This window comes from Lineus longissimus, chromosome 9 (genome assembly GCF_910592395.1).
Source record: "Lineus longissimus chromosome 9, tnLinLong1.2, whole genome shotgun sequence".
NCBI classification, from domain to species: Eukaryota; Metazoa; Nemertea; class Pilidiophora; order Heteronemertea; family Lineidae; genus Lineus; species Lineus longissimus.
Window position 1 is genome coordinate 16,985,092 of NC_088316.1, and position 26,820 is coordinate 17,011,911.

The following is a 26,820-nucleotide window of genomic DNA, read 5'->3' on the forward strand; positions in this document are numbered from 1 at the left end:
GTTCATCCCGTCCCCAAAAAAACTGTAAAATTAGTGAGGCATCAAAAAGGTGCTTTTGATAGTCTCTTTCTCTTGCTCTGACCCTATCTACAGGTAATTGATTATCAGCGAAAACTGCAATTCATTTAAGGAAATATCTAAGTATCTTATGTGACAGTGTTCTGGTGCAGGTTCAAAGAGAGCGGTGACGCGAAACTTGACATTAACTTGCAGTGGCCTGAGAAGAAAATATTGATATTGATATCGAACAGAGATGCAGATAAGGTATTGACTTTGGTATTGATCACAGAGCAGGTGTGTCTATTCAATCCTTCAGTTGTTCTAGGGCAGGTAATACAGGATATTGATGACGTATAACAAGACGTACATTGTATAAGCAAAGTCAGGATTGTGTATCATGAATTCTATATCTTTTTTCTCAGTAAGTTGATCCAGGGCTTGGTTGTTCAAAACGAACTGTGTCACTGACGCTGGCGTTATCATACAAGTGCATGTACCTTGGCGTTATCTCCTTCAATTAAGACCTAGACTTAACACCAATTTATGTGAACGCCAACATTTTAATGAAAAAAATTGTTTTGAAAAACCGGGCCCAGATGTCCATTATTTTTTCTGAAATTCTTAATTTTTACATTTAGGTCCGTTTTACTCGATATCTAGGTGGTCATGGCCTTTTTGCTCTCAAACACTCAACCCCAACACAGACCTATAGTTCGGCGAGCGCGATTTGCGTCTAATGGAAAATGCTTTAAAAAGCGAATGCTGGTGTCGTCTCTGTTGGATGAATGGTAAGCGCAGTTTCACAAACACAAAGTGTACATCAGGACATAAAAGACGCCTGGGCAATAAACCATCCAATATCTGTGACGGTTGTTATCTGGTTGTCTCTCTTCTCGATGCTGTCAAGAACGATGTAGAAAGAAATGAGAAAGCAAAGTTCTGTTGATGGCGTGGCGGCTCTTGACGGTAGCACATACCTAAAAGGTTCCATTAGCTGCATCTGGCATTCAACCTTTTTCTTTTGGACGTTTTTAAAGATAGGCTTAGCCCTTTGGAAGTTTTAAGCAAATGTTTCAATGGCTGCATATCATCTTACAGAAATAATGTGGAGCCATTATTTCATTTCGAATCAGAGAATTCTTTAAAAAAGCTTTAACAAAATGAATGATTGAGAAATATTTCTTTTATTTGCGAAAAAATTGATTAACAATATCATATCTGTAAGTTATACGGCTATCATCGGGTTCGGTTTCCTCTCCTTTCTTTGGCTCTCACTTCTTCCTCCGACCGCAGTTAGAAAAAATCGAAGGGGCGGTATTCTGGTGGCATGGCCGTTGGGGGATGGAATCTAATGTGTTCATTATCTGCATCTGGCATTCTACACGCACTATTGGGCGTTTTTAAGGATGCGATCATTTGCCTTATATGTTGGAAGTTTTTAATGATGGGTTTCAGTTTCAGAAAAACGAGGAAATCTGTCATCTTTTTAATGTTTTCCGATTTTGTGACAAGGTCAAATTGCTTAGCTCAACTAGATGTAATACAAATAAAATAGTCGTGCGTTGTATTGTTCAAGGTTAACCATATTTTTTACCTTTTGACTGGATACCTCCTGCGATATTCACTGACGAAGGAAATTTACGACTACTATGGTTTCATTTTGTGATGGGTGCCCTATTTCGGGAGTTCCCTACCTTGTATCTTTTCAGCTCTTTAACGAGTCCACTATGACACTTTTAATTGTCTCCTTGCTTGATCTGGTACAGACTATCGCCTACGGCGGCGGAACGAGATCCGGGCAGATCTCGAGCTGTAATGAGCGGTCGATGTATCATACCACTTCTAATTAGGCTCCTCCTTTGGCTGCACTTAGTTAATTAGTAATACTTCTGGGCACTAGTTAGTAGTATATATGCTAGTATAATGTTCCTAACAGCATTTCCCGCTAACCGTTTGGTCGTAAATGTCACCGCCAGCGGCCTTCTGGTGGCCCTTCACCGCGCAATACCTATAACAAATCATGTCCTGTCCAGTCTTTCTTCAAAGACGACCTTTTCGGCATCATTGGCCTGAAACGAGAGATCGGTCAAGCGGCTCTTGTACCTTGATCACCATGAATATCATGTCCAACCTTTCAGGGAATGTATTTCCTCAGGTAATCTTTAGACATTCTTGCGAAGTCCTTTAGCGAGTACCATAAAGGATTATCTATGAGTTGGGATTTCGAACTCATTGGGGTAGGTCTTATAGTGCCATTACCTACTTTCAAATATGTTATATAAACAAGTATTTCGGAGTTTTCCACAAGAATCAGTTAAGACCCATAGATATGAAGCATTGCTTCGACTAAAAAAAGTTAAGCCGCCGCACGCAAGGTTGCAGTAGGCCATATTATCCGACATGAATTTCTTTTATCTATCGCTTCTGTAATATCTGCCAGTATCGTCACTTGAGCTACATAAATATTGCATCGGGTATTGGGTTTTGCCGCCGGTCAATTGGCCAACGATGCGCTAAGATGGCTGATCAGGTCATGTTTAGTACGGGTGCTTTTTGTCGGTCACGTGGGCGATTTTAGAAATGGTTTGGACGACCAAAAGACTCATAATGTATTGATTTTCTAACTAAAAGTACACAGTCATGTACTGTACTCTCAACATTATTTTCTTACGCTCTGCACCAAGAGTAATATCCCATTGACATGCACCCTGCCAGAATGCTATTCAAGTCGTATACGTCAGTACTCTATTGGTACAGGCCGCAATCATGCCTTACGTGATAAATCTTATACGGATATCATTACACCGAGTCGCTTGATCCGGCGTCGCGACTCTGACCAATCTGCTTTGCTCCATGCCTGACAAAATCGACCTGCATCACTGTAAGCTAACATGACTCAGTTCAAAAGCAAGTTATATTGAAACGTAAAACAAGCTCCTTCCAATATAACAGCAAGGGGTTTTATGAAATTGCTGCGGCTGAGCTTACAAGAAAAACCGCACTCCAATCTTTCCGATCGCATCCTGCTCACCCCTTTGTATTCCCCGCCATCCCTTTATGCCAGTGCGTTATCGCGGCAGCGCTTCACTCCCCAGTCTGCCGAGCCGTGATAAAGACTCCCTATCACCGGAATCTAGATCCTGCGCTAAGCCTCACTGAGTCTGTGCATTTCTTCTATAAGTTTCGCCTGTCAATGGGGGCTGCGAGAAAGACGGGAGAAATAATGGGAAACCATGAAAGTTTTGCTTTGCGGATATGAGAGAGTCTGACGAATGAAGGGAGTTAGATTCTGTATTATCCTCAATTGTTTCGGTGTGGTCCTTTTGTGATGTTCCACAACACACGTTATTATCAGTATTACTAAAACTCAAAGGATGACGCAGTTGTTACATTGTTAAACATTTCACTTGCTTTTGGCTGCAGAAGTCTGTATCGTGACTGGAAGAGTTCTGAACTTCTAAACCAATTTCACAAAAAGAAATTAGCACCGTGTGCTGGGAAATTACGCTCTAATGAAAACCATCATGATAATGCGTCTCGTCAGTCGAATCTCTAAGCCCGCACGTTTTCAGTCACGATTTGAAATGATCGTTGAGGTGAAAAAATATAGATTTAATTGCAATTATCGTCAAGAGATCGATCGGGATGAGACAGGCGTTGAGCAATGTTGCGTGGTATTTTTTCCCTATTTGTTATTTAATGGAAACGTTTTTAAATGTCTGGAAACGAGGGGAAAATGAGAGGTTTCCTTTTCTGTCATTGGTTAGCTCAGGTGAAAATTCGACGACGTAGCTTCATAAACATTCCGAGTATATGCCATTCAAGTCTATTCACATTCTTTCTTCAAGATGACGGTGACAGCCAATTATCCAGTGTTGTCCACCGTTTTTCACAACCCAGTTTTTTTTCGAATACCCTCGTGCTCACCTTTACACTGGGTAACTGCATGCAAGTGATGCACACAATGATCTCCTTTTCAGTCAGCGAGGAGAGACGGTATCAACAACAACAAAATTGAATCACAGAATATACATGTACATGTATTTCAAAAAGTTCCGCCGAGTGACTTAAATCACTTAAATGACAAAACAGACTAGACTTTTGCTGTTTTGATATTGGGCGTGCATGATACATACCATCGCCCTGGTTTTGAAGACAGCCAGTGCAAGCTCGATAATGTAACCGCACAATAGCACTGCATTGCCGCCGATCATATCACGATCCATTACGGTATCGTTTTTACGGAAACACTGCAACAAGTGATGACTTTTTACGAGTCGCTTAGGGCGCGGCCATGATCTTCATAACAGAAGTCGATGACAGTGACTTATTGCCCAGAGTCCATCCATGTTGTAACAAAAAGCGTGCTTGTCCCCCGAGATACATATGTCTGAAGAGACAAGGGTACGTATACCTCAAATGCGATTTGACGCGATTTCGCATGAATTTCACAATGCATGCGATATTTGCATTTTGATTGGTGCTGTGCTGCGTGAAATCACAATGCATTGCCACATGTGATGTCGGAATCGCATTCACCAATAATAATGATAGGTTTCAATTGAAACTGATTTTGCACTTATCGCATAAGGCATGCGTAATCGCAGAACCTAATCCATTGTTTGAGTGTGCAGTGTGGAATACAATAACAAGGCGGTAACGCGTGATTTGTCGCAGTCGCACTCTGTGGAAATCTACACTGAGCGAAAACAGTATACCGGGAGATGATAGACATAAACACACTGATGGCAGACGATGGAAGATGACTGAGTAGTGTAAGCTAGAAATGTCTGGCTACACTTGTAATACAGCCGGACCTCTTCCAACTCTCGGCTAGTCCAATACTGTTTGTTGCTTATCATCACTTGTAGAGAGTGGATTTTTTCTGGCTTTCTCCATGCAGCTGTTGGTTCACATGTTTTGGGTCGAAAACAATCACTAGATATGCTATTTGTACCGGGTGTATGAAGATCTATATTATGTCAAAGTGATCTTCAGCTTTGGAAGTACGGTAAAATGTCGTATTCGATGTGTTATTTAAATCCATCTTCTGTTTGTGACGTTATCCTGAGATCACGTACAATCAAAATCGTAAAATGTCATCAATCGTCAAATCGCATTCGGTAGAAACCTGCCCCTTAGCAAATTTATATATCAAGAGCCGAGACAACCATACGTCTTCTATCGTAATGGAAAGGTTAATCGTAATCAACGATAAGGTGCCAGTCTCGATTAAGGACACACTCGTACAGGATTCCATCACAGTCTCCCACTTGTTTAGGATTGATTGCCTTCCGCATTCATTTACTCCTTGTTTACTGGGTGAGGAGAGTCATTACCAGGTTTGTAGATCCTCGCATTGTCACAGGTGTCCAGCTTTCTCGTCACTGATTGGCCTACCGATGTACCCTATATGCAATTATCACTAGATATTGAGAGACATCATTGTATCCGTCAAGTTTTGGCTAACCCCTTGTTTACTGGGCGAGGGGCGTAATTACCAGACTAATAAGCTTTGTAGGGCCTCACATGTCACAGGTGTCTTACTCTTTCATTCTCGATTGCGTTAGGGATGTAACTTATAGGGAATTATCACCAAACAGACTCTCAGTAACGATTGGCCGGGAAAGCATCTTTGCGTTATGTTCACGGCAGAAGAATCTAATATAACGAACAAGGTAATGCAATGTTTGTACCATGTCGCAAGCCATTACTTACCAGAGAGTACTGGCGCCCCTGTCTGATACTCATTTTCTCATTGTCAGAGAACTTGTGATATGTTGTTTTTTCAACAGGAAGTGGGCTCCAGCCGTATATTCGGAAAAGGACCGTGAGTTTTCCAAACATGATCCATCCTCGGAAAAAACTTTAAAGAATCTGCACTGAAAAGGAAGGTATATAATACGCCTACCTTGAAAAAACACAGGCCATTTCCTAAAACAGTTGCGAAATTCATGCATATATTGTATTGTAGGCTACACAGGCACCATCGCATTGGGATGGTTTTGGGTATCATCCCCGCCCCAACGATTGATAACGTGACCTTCTTGCCTCGTTAAAATGTTGCAACTACATCAATCAGAGAAAAAATTTGCTCTAGATTCATGTCCTTGGCAGAACAGAATTTGTTCTGGATTTGTTCCATAGATTGTAATAAAAACACCAAAACCCATTATTAATCTATCCGCCGACTGCAACCTGAGGCAGATTCCGTGTCCACTCTTCCATGTTTGCTGGCTAGACCTTCATAGGATCTGACAGCCTATGATAAAATGGTGTTTATTTACCAGAGTCTGGGAGAGGATGGGTTGAATACTGATGTGGGCCCTGTTCTGTTTCTACCCATGGGACAGAGACGGTTTCTTCTCTGTCGGTTACTTTAGTACCGCTGTACTGTACACGAATTACATGTACGTACTGTCAACCAAATAACCTATGTAACCTATGTAGTTACCTCTACTGATCGGGAAGATCCTTTGCAGTTACTGCTTACGCTGTTAGCTTTTAAATCTCAAAAGACACAACGAGATCCTTCCATCATTTTACACTTATTTCTCCTTTAGAAAGCTTAGGGAAGCCAACAACGATGTCAAAGTGAAATCCCAATAGAAATATCTTATTAATCGAATGGAGATTCTAACAACTTTGCTAAAAAGTTGTTGGGAAATCTTTCGCTGGAACTTCTCCACAGTCCAGAGGGAAAGAACTTCACTGGGAACGATTATTCAGATTGGTTTGCCCGAGGGAGAATAATAGTATCGCATTTGGAGGAAGAATCCGTAACATTTCTCTGTATCTCCTGTGGGTAAACAGTGGTGTGGTTACATCAATATTCCATGGCGAGGGGCTTCAGGATGATATCTTTAAGAAAGAGTATCCGGTGTTATAAGGAAATTAAGTAATAATCGATTACAATCATGCATATTACTAAGAGAATTCTGTTTGTAACATGGTTTCGATGCCTCTGTGAACTACACCTGCTTGTAGTAAAATCGAAACTTCGCAGTCATGGTTTGGGACAATGCTGTTGGTTTGAATTTGAATATATTGATAAATATGATCAATATCTTTTCAAACATAATCGATGTATATTAAGTGAATTCGAGGCTATGGATTCGGCAAACCAATATCCACCCATGTCGTTTGATCTTGACACCGAACTCCGCTCTGCTTAGCCAAATTTGCCATCTCGTAGATCCATCTTCCTCTTGAAGTTAATTAAAAAAATGTTAACATGAAAGTTACATACGTCGAGTGTGCAGTTTTAATTACACTTTTTGTCTACATTGATCAAAGCGAGCGACATGGATGCCGAGACGTCTGATATGAAATGCTGGTCGCTGCTGATACGGCTTGCCGTCTTGACAGTCAACATTGAAGGTAACATTAGGGCTTGTCTGCTTTGATCACTTTTACATGCACTTTTGAACCGAGTCAATCTTTTGCTCTCAAGTATGTGTTTTTAACCAAAGGGGTTTGTCATAACGGTAGGTTTTAGTTCTATTACAAAGACCTGTCTCCATATAATCGTTTTATCATTCGTATCCATTGATAAAGCTGGACATCTTTAAAATTGATTTGTAATTCTTCCCAGTGAAATTCGATCAGTCGCTAAATTTCGAATAGCAGCGAAATACGGTGTAATCCGCGAAATTACCCTTTTCAATCATAGTTTGTCCTTAATAACCCCCTAAGAATCAGTGAAGTAGCACAGAAAGCAAGTGTAAATGCTCTGCTGAGCAACCCGTCATAAAAACAATATGGCCGCGCACCTGCGCCATATTTGTTTTGTCGTGGTCTTCATAACAAACTGCACTACTAACAATCTCTTCTGATGGAATACTCATCAGACCGTGATAAAAACCTCTGACACTGCACCTTACCATCCCACCCTTGAGACTGGCTTTCAATTTCAATCGTGACAGACCTTATTGATATTTTTAATACGGTTTTAGAATGATATTCCACCACGTCATGATGAGAGGACTAATGTACTCTTTTGAACTGCACTTTTAGAAATAGAGGTTTTCCGGTAAAATGAAAAAAAAAACCTAAAAGTTTTCGTGATTCGATCATTTCGATGAAATCTACAGGTGCATTACGTGTGTTCTTCAAAACTCCAAAATTTCTAGGAGTACGGTACTCAAACTCACTCCATTGAGACAATTTCTTTGCAACTCTCGCTTGCATTTCTAAATTCCTTGTCCATTGCGCTGTGGACACATTTTTAAAACAATGCAAGTTTACTTAGAGCTTAGAACATCCCTTGATAGGAACGGGAAACGGAGTCACATCCAGTCCAGGCGGAGAAAAATAATAAAAATCTAACCGTTTGGTGCCGAGTGTCATTTATCAAACAGAGGTGTGTATAAAAACCTTGGAGATTTCCAGCTAAGAATACGTTTTCCTGTTAAATATCCTCTAGGTAGATTGAAATATTGGTTAGTGATAATGTATGAGCATGTGAACACATGAAACACGGTTAATTCGTCGTGATGTTGTGCAGTGTGACTTCTGAGGTGCGACTCGTCGAGGGTGTTTATCTTAAGGCAGTTTGGGAAATCGTTGTCGCGAATTTATAAGTTGTACCCGGCCATAGCGAACATAAACGAAACTGCTGACAGCAATACACACTTGTTAGTCACGATGTATACCTAAAACGTGTTGCAGTAGTATTGGGGGTGAAATCATTGTTTCAATTGGTCAGGGGCGCGGGCAACCCGAAGCATGGCGTCGACCTTTTGTCGAATTGACCAATCGTAAAACTTTACATTGTTTGTCTATGACGTTGCGTGACAAAAATATGAAATTCTGGCGATGTCGATTGGACGAAATATCGACAATTTAAAAGTGTTAGTAAAAACGAACATAACGAGTACGCCATCTCAAAAGTGAGAAAAATGCCCATTCCACAAAACATCGGTGAAATTACCACTAATAAAATCGTGCAGTGAATGCTGCTGGAAGCTACGATCGATTGGGTCATATCGGAGGTCTCCGAACTGATCGGGAAAGTTAGTAAAGTGGATTATTTCAATCAACCGGGGCGGTCAGCCACCTTCGTGATATCGGGCCGGGGTCTCAGGTGATGTCTGCTCGTATTGAGGATAATTTGAGCTTTGTTGACGCGTGGTAGCGGGCAGGACTAGTGGAACGGATTGGAAATTAAATTATTTGGTTCGCCTGGCGTATTCGTGACATCGATGACCATTGGGTATTGACCTTTTACGTGACGATGAAGGTATGTATTATCAGTGGCCTAAAAAGATCCGAACACCAAAGACTAAAGATAAAACAAGGAAGTGTTCATTGCCCTTTAAGCAATGCTGGGTCTTGTTCTTCTTCAGCGTTCGCTACGCAGAATTTTCTCAAGAGTATCCCTCCTCCAAGGCGAGATGATGTGGTCGATAGGCTACGCTACGACTTCCACAGTACACCCCCTCTCCGAAAGCTGTAGATGAAAAAAAATCAGCTAGGCAAATATCAAATAAAGTTTGACAAACCAACTGAATTCATTGTCAAAAACAAAAAATAATTGAATTTTTCACCTCGAGCATTGCAATGAATGAGACCTTCCCGAGTGCGCCCTTAGACAATCTAATAATCCTCGAGCAAATTCGCCTCTAAAATTACAAATTTCGTGCAGTATTGTCGCAGGGAATTTGCAAAATGTAACCGAGAAGATCTGAATGGTTTCGCTCAAGCGAATGTTTACCGCGGGTAAGAATTCGCAAATTGATTTTACGGCTTTCGGCTCTTTAGGCGAAGGCAACTTTTACTTTCTATCAACTCTCGTAAAAGGTTTTGTGTATTTCTTAAATCTAATGGCAAGGCATCAGAAAAACATCATATTTTGCCTGTGAAAGCGAATTTCATTCTGTTGCTCTCCGTTATGTTGATAAATAGTTTTGAAATATCAAACAAGCACGGCCCACTGCCTATTTCTCACAAACACCTCGGGGGTTATTTTCTGCTTTCCATTTTAACACTTCTTTCAATAAACCTTTAACAAATCGTGTAATGAAATTACGAGATTTGGCGTATTTGGCATTCGTAATTTTATTCTTAACTAAGAATCTTGTCACGAGTGTGCATTAAATGCATACGAAACTGAATAAGATTTTACCGAAGAATCTGATCGGGTTTCCGACCTGGAGAGCGAGCCAAGAAAACTTATAAGAGAGCTGTCGGAACACCTAGCGGAAAGCCGTGGAAGATGCGACATCGCATGCGCAGATTAAATCTTTTCTAAAACTGCACATCAGAACTGTAACTTGATTATCAGGATTCGTGAAATATCATTTTTATAGTTGGTTGTTCGGGGTAGATATTGCCAGGTCAGTGTCCAAGGCTTTGGCTTAATATTTGACCTTACCATTTGTTGTACCACGGAATTTCAATTTGAACAATGGTCTCGACAAGGGAAAAGCCTTTGGGAACGCAGCTTAAAAGGCCACATAGTCGCAAGAAGTAATCCTAGCAAGCAATACTGACGGCAAGGTAATGCAGAAATCTGGGCAAAACCTGACCTCCCCGCAAGTCATACATCGGTAATGTAATTAAATTTTGTCAACTTGGCCTCAGGTTTCAGGTCTTCAATGTTGTCCAAGTTGTTTCTATTTAGTAAGCCCAGACTGGCTTTGTTACTGCCTCGAGACAAATATCGCGAATCATCAAGAGGGAGCAGAACAGTGACGAATTTAAAAAAAGCAATATCTTTAAGGTTAATCTCAAATGCCTCAAAGCACAGCATAAATGTGTTGAATCGCTTACTGATTGAAGATGACATTTGTTACCACCAACACAGCGGCAATGTTTTGAGTGGAACCAGTTGATACTTGAAGAAAGTGATGGCCTTAAATTGTTTTCGGCTTCTGAAAAAGGGACTTGAGGAAAAACATAATGCTGGCTACCTTTTTTGGCTTAATTGATAATATGTTCCAAAGGTTACCTTCTTACGACAAAAAGTAGCCCAATAAAGAGAATGTAATTATAAGCGATGCGCTCAAAGGGCATATTTTTTTCAAAAGAGTAGCCTATTTCTTTCAGTTGAGCTAAACCGAAACTTTTCACTCGTCTGAGGAAGGCCAATTGCTAAAACATCCTAAACAAGCTGGTTCCAAAAAATGTGGGGGTTTCTGATAGAAGAAGTCGTGCCCGATTTCTAAAATCCGATGCTTTTGTGGGAAGTATGCTAATTGGGTCGCTATGTAAATTTCCAAAAGAAGTAAAAATGATGAGTAAAGGATCAAAGCCCATGTGTTCTTGCACAAAAGAAGGTCACAGCAGAAAAATTTACCATTCGTGTGGGATTCGAAGTAAACAATTATTTTACGAATGCAAGGAGTCGTGTCACCTGTGTCCTTGGGGAAAATGTACATATTCACCATGTGACTAAATCTTTATGCTTGCATCCATACTTTTTGTACATAGCAATCTAAAGGTGTTGTAAAAGCTTTTCGTCTCTGATCATTTCTTTTATATAATCATTGGTATTACAGAAGATATAGCGCTAAGGTAATTCATGATGTTCATGGCCCAGTCACGTACACAACTCTCCAATATGACGACCACAGTTGATATCAAAGAATAGCCCCAACAAAGACCTTTGTATTTAGATTGTCCCATTGTTCAGGAGAAAGTAAAAGTCTCATAAAATGTACCATTCACCAAATGAGTCTGACAAGTGGTGATAATATGAAGACGAGAGTATTGTCCGTTGAAAGGATTGTCGCAGGGGTCCATGGCCATACATATTGCCGAGAACGTGCCCCGATTGCGGTACCACCACAACACAATAGCTTATCAAGGCTGCCCTCCGTCAGGTCGGCGCATGTCTCAGGAATATAGATACGTTTGGGGACTTTATATGGGAATTCGAAGTTTGGCGATCGTTTCCCTTGTTGGAGAGATCAGCCTAAGTCAAATATCCTACGGAGTCAGGTGATGAAGACTTGGACTTTCTTCATTGTCGTTCCGGTTGTTCACCCAGTCCTTGACCCGACATAACTGCAATCGATATCACATCACGGCAAGGAAACATAAGACACTTCCTCCCAGGCTCTGCGTATTTCCCGGAAAGCATCTTCCCACGATTTGCACACCATGTAATAGAATACACCATCAGAGATTCAGAGTAAACACAACTGCCATGTCTCAAGCTTCTGGTTTTTATGGTCACTTGATTGGTTATCCGATGAGATGCAGCATTAATTCAAATGCACGTATGTGACATTTCATTGACGGGTTTGCACAGAATGCATGATTAGTGTGAAACGACACACACGAATACCAATACCAATACGGCATGCATCATGCGATACCTGCGGAGACACGATTTCCGGTAAATGTAAGACCCATGCCAGAATCCAAGGTCCATCTCCACTTGAATGTTTTATGATACCGTTTTGCAATTTGAAGAGCAATTTCCTCCGGCAATGGGTGATTGGAAAAGTACATTATTGTCACTTCATTAATCATAACTCCTATTTATGCTCTTCATTTGTAAACCGGAAATGAACACTATCCCGTAATGAGCATAGCCAGAGGTTTTTACTAATAGGGTGGCATTAAATTTTAATGATTGCGGGCACAGGTTATTCGTGTACATCGTTCATTATCTCTGATAATTAGGAGGATCTAGGAAACTTGGCCGCAATGCAGTAATTATGCAAAACAAGAAGAGACTGTCAGATGTAACACTGTTTCTACCAGTCCTACACATTGACATTGTTGACCATTCGAAAAGTTTCAATTTCTTTGACGATCTAAGCTGTCTCCACCAGGTATAGGGGCCTACTGACCATGCGCAGTATCGTATGCCCGTAGCGTACCACAAAACTGTAAAAGTAAATTTTTGGCTCCAAATCTTTCACGAGATCGACATCTCGAGCTTTGAACATGTGCCCTGACAAGGACACTGAAAACTGGGTATTCCCCTGAGAAAGCAGTGCATGTCAAATTCTGTAACTATAACCGATGTATATTGATTCCACTGGCGATGGGTCTCGATAACCCCGCGATGACGGATAGCCCTATAAGTCATATATATCACTCAGCAACAGCATTAACTTATAACCCATATATTGATGTGACAGAAGACAACATGATGCATCATATACAGAGCATCTGACTGATAATATTGTAATAATGTCACAACTACGAGGAGTATACTACAAAATAAGACAGCGATATGTAACAAAATGGCCAGACGTCGTTTCGATATGTTGGTTCAAAGGTTAAAGAGTAGAGGCGATCGCATTGTTGTTTTTTGATTGTTCATACTAAGTCTTAATCACGTGTATCACCAGTATTGTAAGGCTGTAAAGGAACTGGAATCGAACCCACACCCAAAGAAATCATTTCAAACTATACATGACTCACCAGTCTATGACCTCAGTTCTATCTAAAAATGTACGTGTATATTGATTGATACCCGTGTATCATTAGCGATGACAGATATCAAAACAACATCACCTTATGACATGTATGGTCCGTGGTTTCGTAGGCTGTGCAGAAGGACACTGGGAACAAACCGATACCCAGAGAAATCATCAAAGTATATATAATTCATCACCAATCTTCGCCCAGTCTACAAATATTGATGCTGGTGAATCGCCACGCGATGACGGATATAGCAAAAAGGTTATGCTCTCTGAGATGGCCCCTTTCCTTTGATGCTGAGATGATCCTACAGCAGACTTCAGAGGTGACAGTCGCCATGAAATATACATTAAGATGACACAAAATTTATTAGCGGGTAATGAGGAATGATAAGCCCGATGTTTTGATAAACAGACCGCACTTCTTCAGTGGCGCAGTTCTTTTTGTTTGTGGGATACGTCCGAAGATCCTATGCTGTATTTCCATAATACGATTCTAAAAGACCAGTTTCGAAATTAGGTATTAACTGGTGGAAATAAATCTTATAACGGTGCTATTGTTGAAGCAGATGCATAAAACAAATTCTATATACCAATAATAATATAACGACAACATTCACAGACTGATTAAATAGCTTAGCCAAGGACTCTAGCCGAACAGCTGAATATCGACCAATACACCATAATTACAACAATAATTGAATTTCTAAACCACTTAGTTATTTTGATCAGTTGATCCCGGGTAATTACAGTTATCAAGTCATAAGTGATATTCTGCAGCGAGTTTGAGTAGTGCGAAGGAAATGGCGGCTCTCCTTCAGGGAAATCATTGGGTGATCCCTGGCAGCGTGGCCCGATAATGGAGGATGACATCTCGGCACCTATTGGGACCGCCGCCAGAAATGAGGCCGGCGCGTGATACCTCCCGTAGGATTATCAAACTCGGTTCTCGTTAGGTTAGGACGCATATTGGCGACAAATGTCACTATGCGGATTGAAAAAAAAGAAGTTCTCAACTGTTACATGGAATATGAAAGAACTTAAAAATGTTTATGTGTTTCTTGTGGAAGATGTAGCTATCCAAATAAAGGATGGGATGTTGTTTTTCATCTTTGATTTTGAGCAGGCATGATCAGTTATAACGCTGGTTTCAAACAGGAGAACCTAGTGCAGCCGCAGCCCGTCGCTCTGGACGAATTTGATGGCAGTCCCTTCAAAGTCACGTTTCCCAGTCGAAGGACCAAGAGCCCTCTCCAGGGACGCAGGTACGCCACCAGAATGCAAATCTGGGCTACCGTTCCTCTTGAAGAATGCGTCTTGCAAACACTCCCAAGGGAAGCACCGGCCTCGGCTCATTGCCCGCTGTTCCTTCCGTACACACCGACCAGCAATGTTATCGCCTCATAGTAGAAACAGCAGCCATAAGTCATACCACTGGCATTACAAGCGGCTCGGTGATGGCCCATCAATTCAGTAATTCGGCGTATACCCCATTATGGGCGGCATGATCACGACAGTGGTTTCGCTTGTTTTATTTATCACTGCGCAGAGTCACTCGGGGAGTCGAGTTCCCCGAGATTTTTGGCGTGGTTGGTCCAATAAATCCCTGGTGACATCAATTATGTATAAACTAATTTCTATACGGCGATTATGCTATGAAATCACTTAGGGTATCGGAGGAGATTGTGAGAGGTCTTGACAAATGCAGACAATGAATTGCCTGTCTGGCTGGAATCGAAGCGCAGACGATTAATCGGAAGTAAACAAAGCTTTGACGAAAGTCACGGTTTGATTGTCGTCAACAAGGTTACCTTCTTATAGCAGCATCCTGAAAGGGGACATATCCAAACTTGATTTCCGAAGTGACAATAGCCTACCCCATGGTCGCCTCCAATAATATATTGTCCGCCCTAGTACTTTCGCGAAGAACCCAACATATTTCGCATTCCGGAGTCAACGTTTCGATCATCTACGGCATAAACGCTCAACAATTGCCAATAGCACCCAGGAAATCAAATCGGCGCCGAGTTCCGAACGCTAAATGTACAAAACGGATTCCATAAACGAAGTAAATTATCTCATAAACTAATAGAATTCTCCCCAGTGATATGGCCCCTGGTTAAAGCAAGATGGTCGCCGAAAACAGTCACGCCATGCATGCCGGCATCCAGTGCATTTATGCACAGGGAATGCACTATTAGCTGCCGGGATATCGACTCTCAGTTTTTATAGCATACTTCACTTAGCGTAAGGAGTGCGGGTTGAATCCACGGTAGTTGTAATTGATTTGATATTTCCAAAGAATGCGCAACTGATCTCACATTACCTTCTTTTCTTTCTGGCAAAGGAAGGTGACTTTCGTTGAAATTAGTTGTTTCCAGCATCACGGAAGAGGAGAATACGTCATCAGGTTATTTCTAAGAAATCTCGGTCGTATCTTCGTCGGGTTATGATTTTACGATCTTTGATATCGCTGGTGGCTGAACTTGCTGGTGTATTTTTGACAACATTTATAATCGCTCAAAACTCCTGAGAATTGAATTCGTCATTTCGTATAACCATCAAACAGTAATCTTAATCTCGTTTACGTAGCATTGACGGAAATGTTGAAATTTTACATTCAGGAACAGGCAGCTTTTTGTCTTCGAAACTTGCGTTGAAATAGTCACTTAAGAATAGCCACGGGGGACAGCGGTTTTTTGCTCTCTCATCTTGCACCTATAACGGTCTAAAATATCAACCAACCCACATAACGGGTATCGGACAATTAGGATATACATGTATTGTCTAATTAAGCTAATGTGTCCAGCTCAGCGGAAACTATCGCCCAAATTGCAAACACGAAAATTGTGGACCTTTGTTGATTGGTCTGAACAGAGATTTATATCAATTGGACAGCTCTAGGACGGTTAATAACAAATTGCTGTCTTGCTAATTGTACACCCCAGTACCGCCGCACCTGTCACTTTCACCCCTGGCCATAAGTAAATAATGGTCGTCGAACTTCCACTTGACTGATCATGCGCAGAGCGATCCCTGTAAGATCGTCTTCAAGGTGACGCTTCTGATTGGCTGAATAATTTTGTGCTTGTGCTGCTGAAAGGTCTGCGGGCTTTTTGTCATTAACTGCTGGCCATTTCTCACGAGGCTATTTGACTATGAAATTGAATATCGGTGCCGATACTGCCAGACCCATGATTCCGTTAACCTGCCAGTGAAGGCTCTTTTGTGTTCACTGATTCTGTAAAAATCATTATAAATGCTATTATCAAGGCGTAAACATATTGAAGAAACGATGTGAAATTTACTTCATTGGCTATTTTGTTCTTATTGGACACACACTGCGGTTGCTGATTGAAGTCATGAGATTAAAAAATAAAAATAAATTTTTATCGGAACCATTCATGAATGTACTTATATCGGCTCCCAATCTTAATGTAGAAGTCTAGCAAGGATGGACCAACGTGCACCCTATACCTGATGGAATATATACATGTGTAGTCTCCATCACTGATAGCACCCTGGATATCAATGCGTAGTTGTTCCACTGTCAAGTGTTTAAACAAATGAAATCCTCTTCAATGTTCACCTCTCTGTCAAGAGCAGGTGCCAAACATGCCAACAAGTGACGTTAATTAAACTCGTTTTTATCCAAATACTTTCGTGTGTTGATGGAATTCTAGTTAAGCCGCATGTAGAATCGTTGGGAGTGAACCACGACTTTTTGCTTCTTCGTGGTCTGACATTTTCTCCAGGCGCCGAGTTCCATCGATTTTGTGCGCATTCTGTGAAGAAGTGATCCTTAGAAAAATCAGGCTGAGCCAAATCTTGTTTACAGCTTTTTGTATTGAGAATTGCAGCTTTTTCTCTGGTGGAACAAACGATTGCACTTATTTGTCGCCTGCTCTTAGCCCTTCAGTAGCACTGGGTGCCCTTGCCTCTGGCGAAATGCATGATCGGTGAAGTTATTTGTCACAAGCAGAAACAATTCCTTTTTTATCTTTTTCTCCTTACACTAATACTTCTTCAGTGCAGTGACTGATCGCGGTTGCTCGATCTCAAGAGTGTAGCTGATACACTGGCTTATCAACTTTTCAGCCTGTAGGTATTTTTTAATATATGATTCTTGACGAATAGGATGTCAGCATAAGGGTTATCATAGGTTCTAACAATTTAGTGGAACAATATGCTATCATTTTTCTCATTTTTCCTGTCTATTTGCACGCCTTGATAATAGGCTCTGGCGTATCTAAGGAAAATGGTATTACCGCGGAGAACGTTCATGTTATGTGTTTAGTGCGTTTTATTCCTAAGGGTTGCAATATCTACAATGTCTTGATGGTTCTGATGTTAGTCTTGAAACTGGATTATCCCCTGGGCTTGCTTTTATTTACGAAAATAACCAGGGATATGATGACAAAACGTTAAATTGCGGCGTGACTTGGCCAGAAAAAGCAGGGGAAAAAGCAGAAGCCGTCTCTTCGTTCCGTTCCGTGTATTCTACATTTTTCATGATATGGTTGGGTATTTTGTTTATTTTCTCTTGTTACATGTACATCCTATAAAAATGTACACGTTTTTTTAGATTAGAACTTGTTTCGAGTTTAAAGTTGGGTCTACGGTTACCGTATAAACTGATCCAGGTAGCCTACTAATGCATAGTGTATTAATGCATTGCCTGATGCACTAGGAGATAGAACCTCTCTATCTCGGACTGAACGAGTGGATTAGAGGTGATTTGTTCAGACTCTGCTTTAATAGTGGATGCCCACGTATAAGATTTAAAAGTGTAATGTTTCAAACATCCTTACATTGTTTTCATTTCGTTTAATTCCTGTCGATGCTGTGTACCCATGTCACTGGATTCATGTATGTTCCCTTTGCGTTGCTAAGGCTACACCTCCGCACCAAGTACCATTTTGGTCTAGTCGCCCTTTGAAACCCTACGGTAAACGCTCCTTTCGTCGTCTTTGCAACTTATGGCCAGGCTATTTAAACCCCTGCGTTCATCTTTCTTATCGTATTCAAAAGAATGGTGCATAGTTCGCTTGTGATAGCAAACTGAGTTCTGATTAGGTGAGCCTTTACCATCGGAAATGGCGGAGACGTCAAATATTTGGTGATTTTGGCAACTTTTCTTATGTACACCATAACTTATTGAAGAACAGCCATCGGTTGATGAACTTTATTATGATGAAAATTGTGGTCAGATCATCAGAGAAGACCAGACAAAAGTCCTTTTCTGGGTGAATTTTAGAAAAGAAGCCTATTAGACGCGTATACGACGACACTTTATCAAGCATGAGTTGGTATAACCTCTGCTATTTCGAATCCAGTCAATGGGATCAAGAGAAAATTATTTCTCATCCATCTTCGAAACGTCTATCGAAAACTTGGATCCCCTCTTTGACGGTTATTGGCACCGGAAATAGACCTGACGGGAAGTTCCGGTTCAATAACTTTGTGATCCACATTATAGTACGTTGATACATTGCAAGTCAACGCGAGTTAGTCAGAAAGGAGTGCACACTTTGTATCATGTGCATTGCTGTGTATCTGAGGACGTCTGGGAAGTGTGGAATGGACTTTGTCAATTCCTTGAATGTCATTAGAAGGCGCAATAGGGAACCTTCACACTGTAATGTCATTTGGTCAGTGCTTTTAAATGTATATCACGACCTTACAGATGGTACACTATGTGAATATAGATGATAGGGTTCGTGTATTCAGATTGACAAGAACGCGACTAAGCGGTGATCACGTCTGAATAAACTAGATCATGAATGTCCTATAAGTCGGCCATATTCAGCAAGAAAGATTCAGGTGTCGGAGACTGATGATTAATGTCAAAGCTCAGAATAATGAGTGCATAGATCAATTTGTAATGAAATTAGTTTTATAGCAGTTCTTTGTCTAAAAAGGGTTAATTCACAAACCATCAGTCATTTCAGTCCCCAACCTTACGGGATATGACTTTCGAACATTTAACTGTAGCAAACCGTGTTTAATCATGGCGTAGGTTTCTTGCCACGGGAAAGTCAAAGTACCTCTCATGGTTTCGGAAAATCGAAGATGAAACTAATTGCTTCATGTTCAGAACATCTGAATATTAATGAGAATATCGGATGTTTCGCCAGAACCTCATAATGGTGTGCGTGGAAGTTCGGTGCGTTACTGGCTATTGACAGTACGACAGTTTGTTTCAAAAGTTATAAGCGTTGTGCATTTTTCATGTATGGTTCCATTATTTGCGATCGAAATGACTCATAGTTAGGTTGTAATCGCCTAACCGTATCTTCCTGAGGCCAAGAACGTGACCAGCATTAAGCTTTTATGACACATGGTCGCCTAAAATCTCAGAGATAGCTTCGATATCAAATGTACGTACCAAATGTCTGTTTACGGGTGTCTATACAGTTTATAAACAGTCTCCCTTGTCACGTTTATAACAGCCTTATATTGAGCCCTCAATTATGTTTAAATCTCCCCCACCACGTGCGGTATTCCCAGATCCTGTTACCTTGAACCGAGTCCAAGATATCGTTCAGTTTTCCAAGCTACATGGGAACGTCGTCACTGGTAGTGTCACTTGGATTTTGTTACATTCGGAGGCTAATGAAGTTACTCCGTTTCTCGTCTGATCCAATAACGGCGATTTCTTGGTAGCATGCGCCTTCGTATTCAGTTAGGTTTGCGATGGGAAAATGTTCCTAGGCTGATAAACGTAACACTCATCTCGCATGGCCACATACTGTCGTCAGCCTAAGACGAATCTCTGATAATTTATTGTAATCCTAGATCGTGCGATAGCAGTTTAATAGCATATGGAGTATAAATCTTGTCTTGTACCGCATTCCATTGCGGACTTGTTATTGATTTTTATGCAAGTACGGGTATAATCACTGAAAAGACGACTATGGTATCATAAATGCAGTGCCTGAATAAACAAATATGTAACATTCGTAAGAAAAACAGCAGCATCTGCCTCCGTTTTCAGCCCGAGGTACACGCCGTAGACCGAAGTGTACACACAAACCTCTACGCCACCAGCATCTCACCCTAGTCATTTCTGTTTCCTGCTACTCGTAGAACTTGGTTTCCAAACCGACATCCAAGATTTAAGATTGATTTGGAACTGATCACTTCATTAAAGCTTGAAAAGTTTAACTTAATGACAAACCATGTTATCCTCCGCGGCTGGTCAGTGATGTTATCATCATCAAGCCGCCCCGCCGCTTGGCTGGAGAAATCTCACAGTCACGTATGGCAGGTAAGATTACTGAAGCAGTGGTGCCACCAACATCCGTTTCCGGCGCTGACTCTGCATTAGCGTTGTTTCCTGCTAGAGTGGCCTTTCCGACAAGAAATGTCCTTAAGTTCTCGTTATACTACATCGACGTGTTTCGCAGTGGTGGGGCCAGGGCGTTTCTCCATCGCGATAAATGAAATTGAGAAGACATAGGTTGATGGTAATAATACTAATAATACTATATGTACATGAATGAATAAAAAAAGTAAATGAACAGAAAAAAGAGTCGAGCCCGTGACCACCAGATCGAAAGTCCAGCATAAGAACTGGGTCCGGCCTTTCCCAAGGAAATCTCTCGTGTAAATTCTCGAGTTCAGATCAGCCCACCAAGTGAAATTGCCCTCCCAGTCGACACGAGTGAACTCAGCGTACTCACTTTTCGCAAGGAAAAAAATTAACAGCGACGGGTTGCTTTTTTGTAACTCAATCCTGACAGATAAGGCCGAAGTCGCACTAAAATGCTTCCATTGTTTCCTGGTACATGTAAAATCACTTACTCTTGCAATCCCCTTCTTGGAGATGCAGGAAGTTCGAAAGAAGACTGGCGATCCGCGATGATCATTCACTTCTCTATTTTTTTTAACTCAAACGTTATCAGAATACATCTACCGATCTTTCTTTATTCACATTCGCAATAATCACTATAACATGATGGCGATCAGTAAAGAGAAATAGTGAATATATCTGAGTAAAACCGAAAATCAACATGAAAGAAAATGGTTCAATTTATCTCAAGAAAGTTATTTGCACCGTCCTCTGCTCATCAGACGGCTTCGTGTTATCAGCCACTGCTTACTTGTGGTAACCTTGACGTCGAAACATTCTGCCATAATCACATCCGCACGGTGCCGATGGAACAAGAATGAAAATTATTAGGTCATATATCAAAGGATGTATTTGAAGCCATTAATGGACGGTGTGTTTATAATGGCAAAAGTAATTCAGAGGTAACGCCCAAGCCTCTTGGTAGACCAACTTTTACTATCCTTGAAGTGAATCAAGGGACATCTGACTGTCTATTTTGTAATGATCTCGACTTATATATTTCAATGGTTATAAGTCCCTTTTCTGAGGTCTTGTCCGCCTTCAGTGAATGAGTTGATAGAGTAAACCAGTATTTGTTAAATGGAGACTGTAGGAGCCATGCAGTAGGGCCAGATTAAAGTTACAAGAATCCGCCAATAGGTGTTTCAACTATCTTGCAGCTAATTATGTTGCAAAATAGGTCATTTCTCTTCATTTTGACCTCTGTACCTGGAAAATTCTCTCTTAAGGACAGTATTTTTGTAAGACTCATTGTGTCATTGATACTGACGTACCAGTACCTTCCTACTTTCCTTCCAGGCATGGTCTAGTCCCGGCCAATTATTATCTATGGATGGATGAAATTTCATGAAAGGCAGACAATTTCGATACGATAGGTGGATATAATCCAAGGCATATTATCACGATTATATGATACGGCGAGGGTAAGACTAATTGGTCATAGCACACCCACAAATCCTTTCTAAGAGGTGATCGGGCCTTTGATATTCATGCTCGTTATAGGCCTAATAGTACTGGTACTAGTTCAATTCCATGCTAATGACAATACCATGATTTCATGTCGTTTCAGAGCTAAGGCGCACTTTCAGTACAATGAGGTTGAAACCGGTGCAGGCTAAGACAGGAAATGTGTACTGGAATTTACGATGAAAACTTGGATAGTTACACACATATGCCTCGTTATTTCGGCTCTTATCGGGTAAGTCCCTTTTTCTCCCTAAGATACATGAAGGCCTGATTACGATTAGGCGTTTACGGGCTGCGGTGCCGCTGAATGAAAACAACGGGCATTTGGTGATCAAAATACCCGCTGGGGCGGTTGGGAATTCTTTGTGATAGTTTCGAAGAAAACAACTATCGATTATCAACTAGCAATGTCGTATAAGTAGTGACCTGATAAGTTCTTAGGGCAGCATATAATACCATGGTAAATAGACACTGAATTAGTTTGGTCGTGAGGAGACTGGCGACATTTGTTGATGAGATCTCGTGATAAAGTACACCATATACTGGTATCCTGTATTTTTGACAAGTGAAAATTTGCCCTCTGCTTTTGCCGTGATTATTATGTCTCATATTGGTCTGCCATTAGCCCTTTTCTAAGACAGTAAAAAACTCTACATAAAGTTGGAAAATAGAACCCTGGATAGAATGACTATAAAACCTGGCCGGGAGGCAAGCAATATCTTTCTTATTTGACATTGCCAGATTGGAATGTCTTTGCTGCATGGGGAAAGCGTTTATATTGGACCGATAATTCGTGTCGTTGTAGCTACTGACCAAACACCTACCAACCAATGTTTTTCCCTCAAACGATACGGCAAAGCATGGTTGATTTCTACACTTCTCTTGAACCACATTTTCGTAAAAACACGACATTCTCCCTGTAAAAACATTTTCTCATGCTGGAAGTTGCTTCGCACTCACCCAGAGGCTTAGACGTCATTTCTGTCAAAATTTATACGTATTCTCCTGAACAGAAGGAAATATTTGTCATTAAAATGGGGCGGAAGTTGGGCGCTAAGGGCTTCACTTGGTGGGCTTGAGTGCTCTTCGGAGTCTGAGAGCAGTTTCTAGGTCGAGTAGCAGGGGAGATGTCGCTTCAATATACATGTACATACTATAGATTTAGCTCGGCAAGCAAAACTGACTAACCGTTGCATGTACAAGCAATGTGTGAATTATTCGATGATACAACTAAGGCTTGGATGTCCAAATGATGTTATTTATTTCTTTTCCTTGTCCTCAGACCAGAAACTAAGGCGTCCATCAGCCCCAGTTCGGTTATAGCAAACAAAACATAGAAGTCAGAAAATAATATCGGGATGCGGGAAAACTTCGTTTACCTCGCCAAAACCATTAACCAAACCCAAGACAGAGACGTAATCAAGTTGCAAAACCATATCAAGGCTTGTCAGCCCCCCCAAGCACCAAGAAAACCAACGCACGACATAATGACAAACCTGGTCCTGTTACATCGACAGGCCACAAAGGAAATAACTGGCATGTTCGCGTTACAAGGTTGGTTAGCCACAGCTGGACGAGCTGCCCATCTGAATCGGTTGAGGTAGTCACCTCTCACGTATGTGCGTTCAGAGATATCCGGGCCAATTTGCAGTCGCCACTGGAGAGCTTAAGACTAGAGGGCAGGTTTCGGAGTCTGGTAAATGAATGGATCGTTACTCAATGAACTTAAATGAAGGAACATATACATTAAAAAGTTCCTGCTACTGGCGGTATCACTCCCCGCAGACTAGGTATACATGTATGTCAGTCTGGTCAATTCTTCTAAGACATCTGCGTGGATGATTTATACCCATTCATTAGTCTCCTCTCACTCGTGGCTCTATATCAACTGCCAGTTGTTGTATATCTTTCTCTGGTATCCGATGATGCGGTTAGACCCTCCGGCAAAATTTCCTCGCAAAACCCAAATCTACCAATTATAAACGCCCATTTTGATAACGTATCTTATTATGTCTTAGGTATAAGCTTACCTAAAAATAATGGCTGTCGAATTATATAGATATCTGCAAAACAATGGAGACTTCTCGAGTGTCCGAAATTCACGGCTTTTTCAATAAGAGCGAACTGACGAAGTGTATCACATGGCTCATAATGATAACTCACAGCGCAAACACTTACAGCGCAACTTACAACAATTATATTTCTTCCAGACACCAATTCTTCACGCTTTCGGAAAAGGCTCCATGCGTTATCATCCGATATCATATTAAATCAACTGTCGTCAGCTATATTTGAGCCGATGTGCTCTTTGAAGAAATTAAACTGTTTAAGAGGTACTATGACTGAATGATAATTGGTAATTGGAAGTAGGCGTTGTTGCTAATTTGGTAAATCAGAGAACCTGTTACATTCCTCCCGACAAATAGAATGCTCCACGCCACAGTGCGAACATTTCTGTCAACAGTACTCAAGACTGAGCCACGTTGCTTTCTTCAAGTGACATTCCGTCTTTATATCATATTTTAGATCTCTAAACCCCAGTCCCCCATTACTCACAAAATAAAACAATTGTTGCCACTAATGCAGGTTTGGCATTCATGTCGCGTAATCCACTAAGAGTAATTAGGATTTCCCTCGCGGTATATCAAAAGCGTCAATTTATCAGCATCAGTACAGCTTGGCCTTAATGCTTGTAGTTCAATATGACAACTTCAACCAGCACCTGTTTCGCCGAGACAAGCTTCAGTTTCTGGTTGCTAATGGCCAGGGTTGTTTGGGGACTAGCTGCGTCGTGAGTTTTTTTAAGAGATTCATCTTGGCACGGATGTTTTGTACTCTGAATGTTTCAAGAAATTTCTATTTTCTTGCAATATTGCAAATTAACGTAGTTACATTGTTATTCTGTCAAAGTAAAGAGCAAGTCAGGATGTTCGGAACAAGCACTGCCAGAAGAACTAACTCAAGGCATCTACAACTTTATCTCAGCGGTTAGACGAGTAACGAACTTGCCACTTTGACGCACAGAGAATTAAGGTTTCCATAAAAGGATGCGGCCTTTCTGGTGTTTGGTCAACAGGTTTATCTACCTCGGCGAAGCTTTCTTTCGCCGTGGCCTGATGACAATCCCGTTATGCTGCTTTAATGGCAAAGGATTGTGATAAGAAAAAATGTATGATCTACCTCGGAGATCCTTATTGATAAAAACTTTCTTTTGTTTCTTACTGATGAGAAGGTAAATGGGTTTAGTTATGTCAAGTAGAATGTTTGGAGAAAATCGTTGGAATCGAAGCAGATGATGCTTATTCAATAGCAGTTTGCCCCTTGTAGCTGCTTAGTCGAATTATGGCTGCACCGGCCATGCAGACTCTCCATTTCCGGCCAAGTCAAGCTGGAAAAAAAATTCTGCAAGACGAAGTCCTGTCTTCCGCCTTACCTCAATTCAATATTCCGCTCAGAAGAAGAAAAAAAACCACACGAGGAATATGGTTTCCACCGCATTCGACTTACATGACAAAGCAATGACGATTCTAGAGTAATGTCATGCCGTTGTGATTTGCTTTCAAAAGTGCTGTTTGCTGTTTTTGGAAAGATGAACGTTTTTTCACCTGAGACTAAAGAAATGGCGGAGCATCACCAATCTAAGATACGGTATTGATGCCATTGTAAAAAAGTAAGTGGAATGCAGCAATGAGCTATGCCATTTTTGGGTTGGGTCGACCTCTTGGTTCTACCTCTTGATTCTATCGTATGTAGAGTATAATAATCCAGAGACATTCAAAAAATGTATTCGAAGACTCTGACTGCAAAGGATTCAGCCATGTACATCTACCAATCATTTAACCGCCTCATCGCACTTGCAATACTTGCCAATGAATTTTACTAAAGATGTGAATCGGTTCAGAAAATAATGAACGACAGTCAGTAGTTCTTTAAAAAAGATACCCCTATACATGTATATCTCAAGAGTTCCATATGATATCGCGTGTGGAACCGCTGACGGACAATGTCTGTTGATTGTAGCAGATCGAATATGGCTTCGTTTCCAATTAACGTCTTGAATCCTTTTGCAACAAGTGTGGTGGGTGGTATTGGGATTTTGTCACGAGTTCGTCTTGGAGCAATACCAATTACAGTTTATAGAACATGTTTGACTCGCGGCGATGAGGCCGATGCACAAGTGTGAAAGGTTCAATAAAACCCAATCAAATTCGTACTATTAGTCGAGGCTGCGTGTTTAGATTACTTTGGTAGCCTAAGCTTTGAAATAAAAATGTGTGCGAAACGACTAGAACCATACTTGTAGCTCACAAAGAAGACCGAATTCAGTTGCAACTATACATGTATACATTTCATTTACGTCTACATAAAGTCACTGTGCTTTTGTGGGAAGGGGAGACGAGAGATAGACGGATTTTCGCCATTGCCATTCCACTGCATCCATATAGCGAGACTTATTTCTCCCTCCTATAATACTCTCGATGACACGGCGTTCTTATCTTGTTAAGTTCTCACGTTATGCTCCGATTGGCCACCTACATGTAACGTAACGTGATTCTAGAAACGAATCCTAATAAAATTATATACCTACTTATAGAAGCAGGGAATGAGACGATTCGG

At 41.0% G+C, this 26,820-nt stretch overlaps 1 protein-coding gene across 2 annotated transcripts in view; it reads left to right on the forward strand.

Annotated features, from left to right (window-relative positions):
* The window catches only part of LOC135493945 (gamma-aminobutyric acid receptor alpha-like), a 49,802-nt gene that overhangs the window by 7,782 nt on the left and 15,200 nt on the right, over positions 1-26,820 (forward strand). For both annotated transcript variants that reach the window (XM_064781629.1, XM_064781632.1), the window contains exon 2: positions 22,307-22,435. In XM_064781629.1, coding sequence (XP_064637699.1) covers positions 22,383-22,435 — 53 coding nt within the window. In that variant the 5' untranslated portion in view covers positions 22,307-22,382. The remainder of the gene's footprint in view (positions 1-22,306; positions 22,436-26,820) is intronic.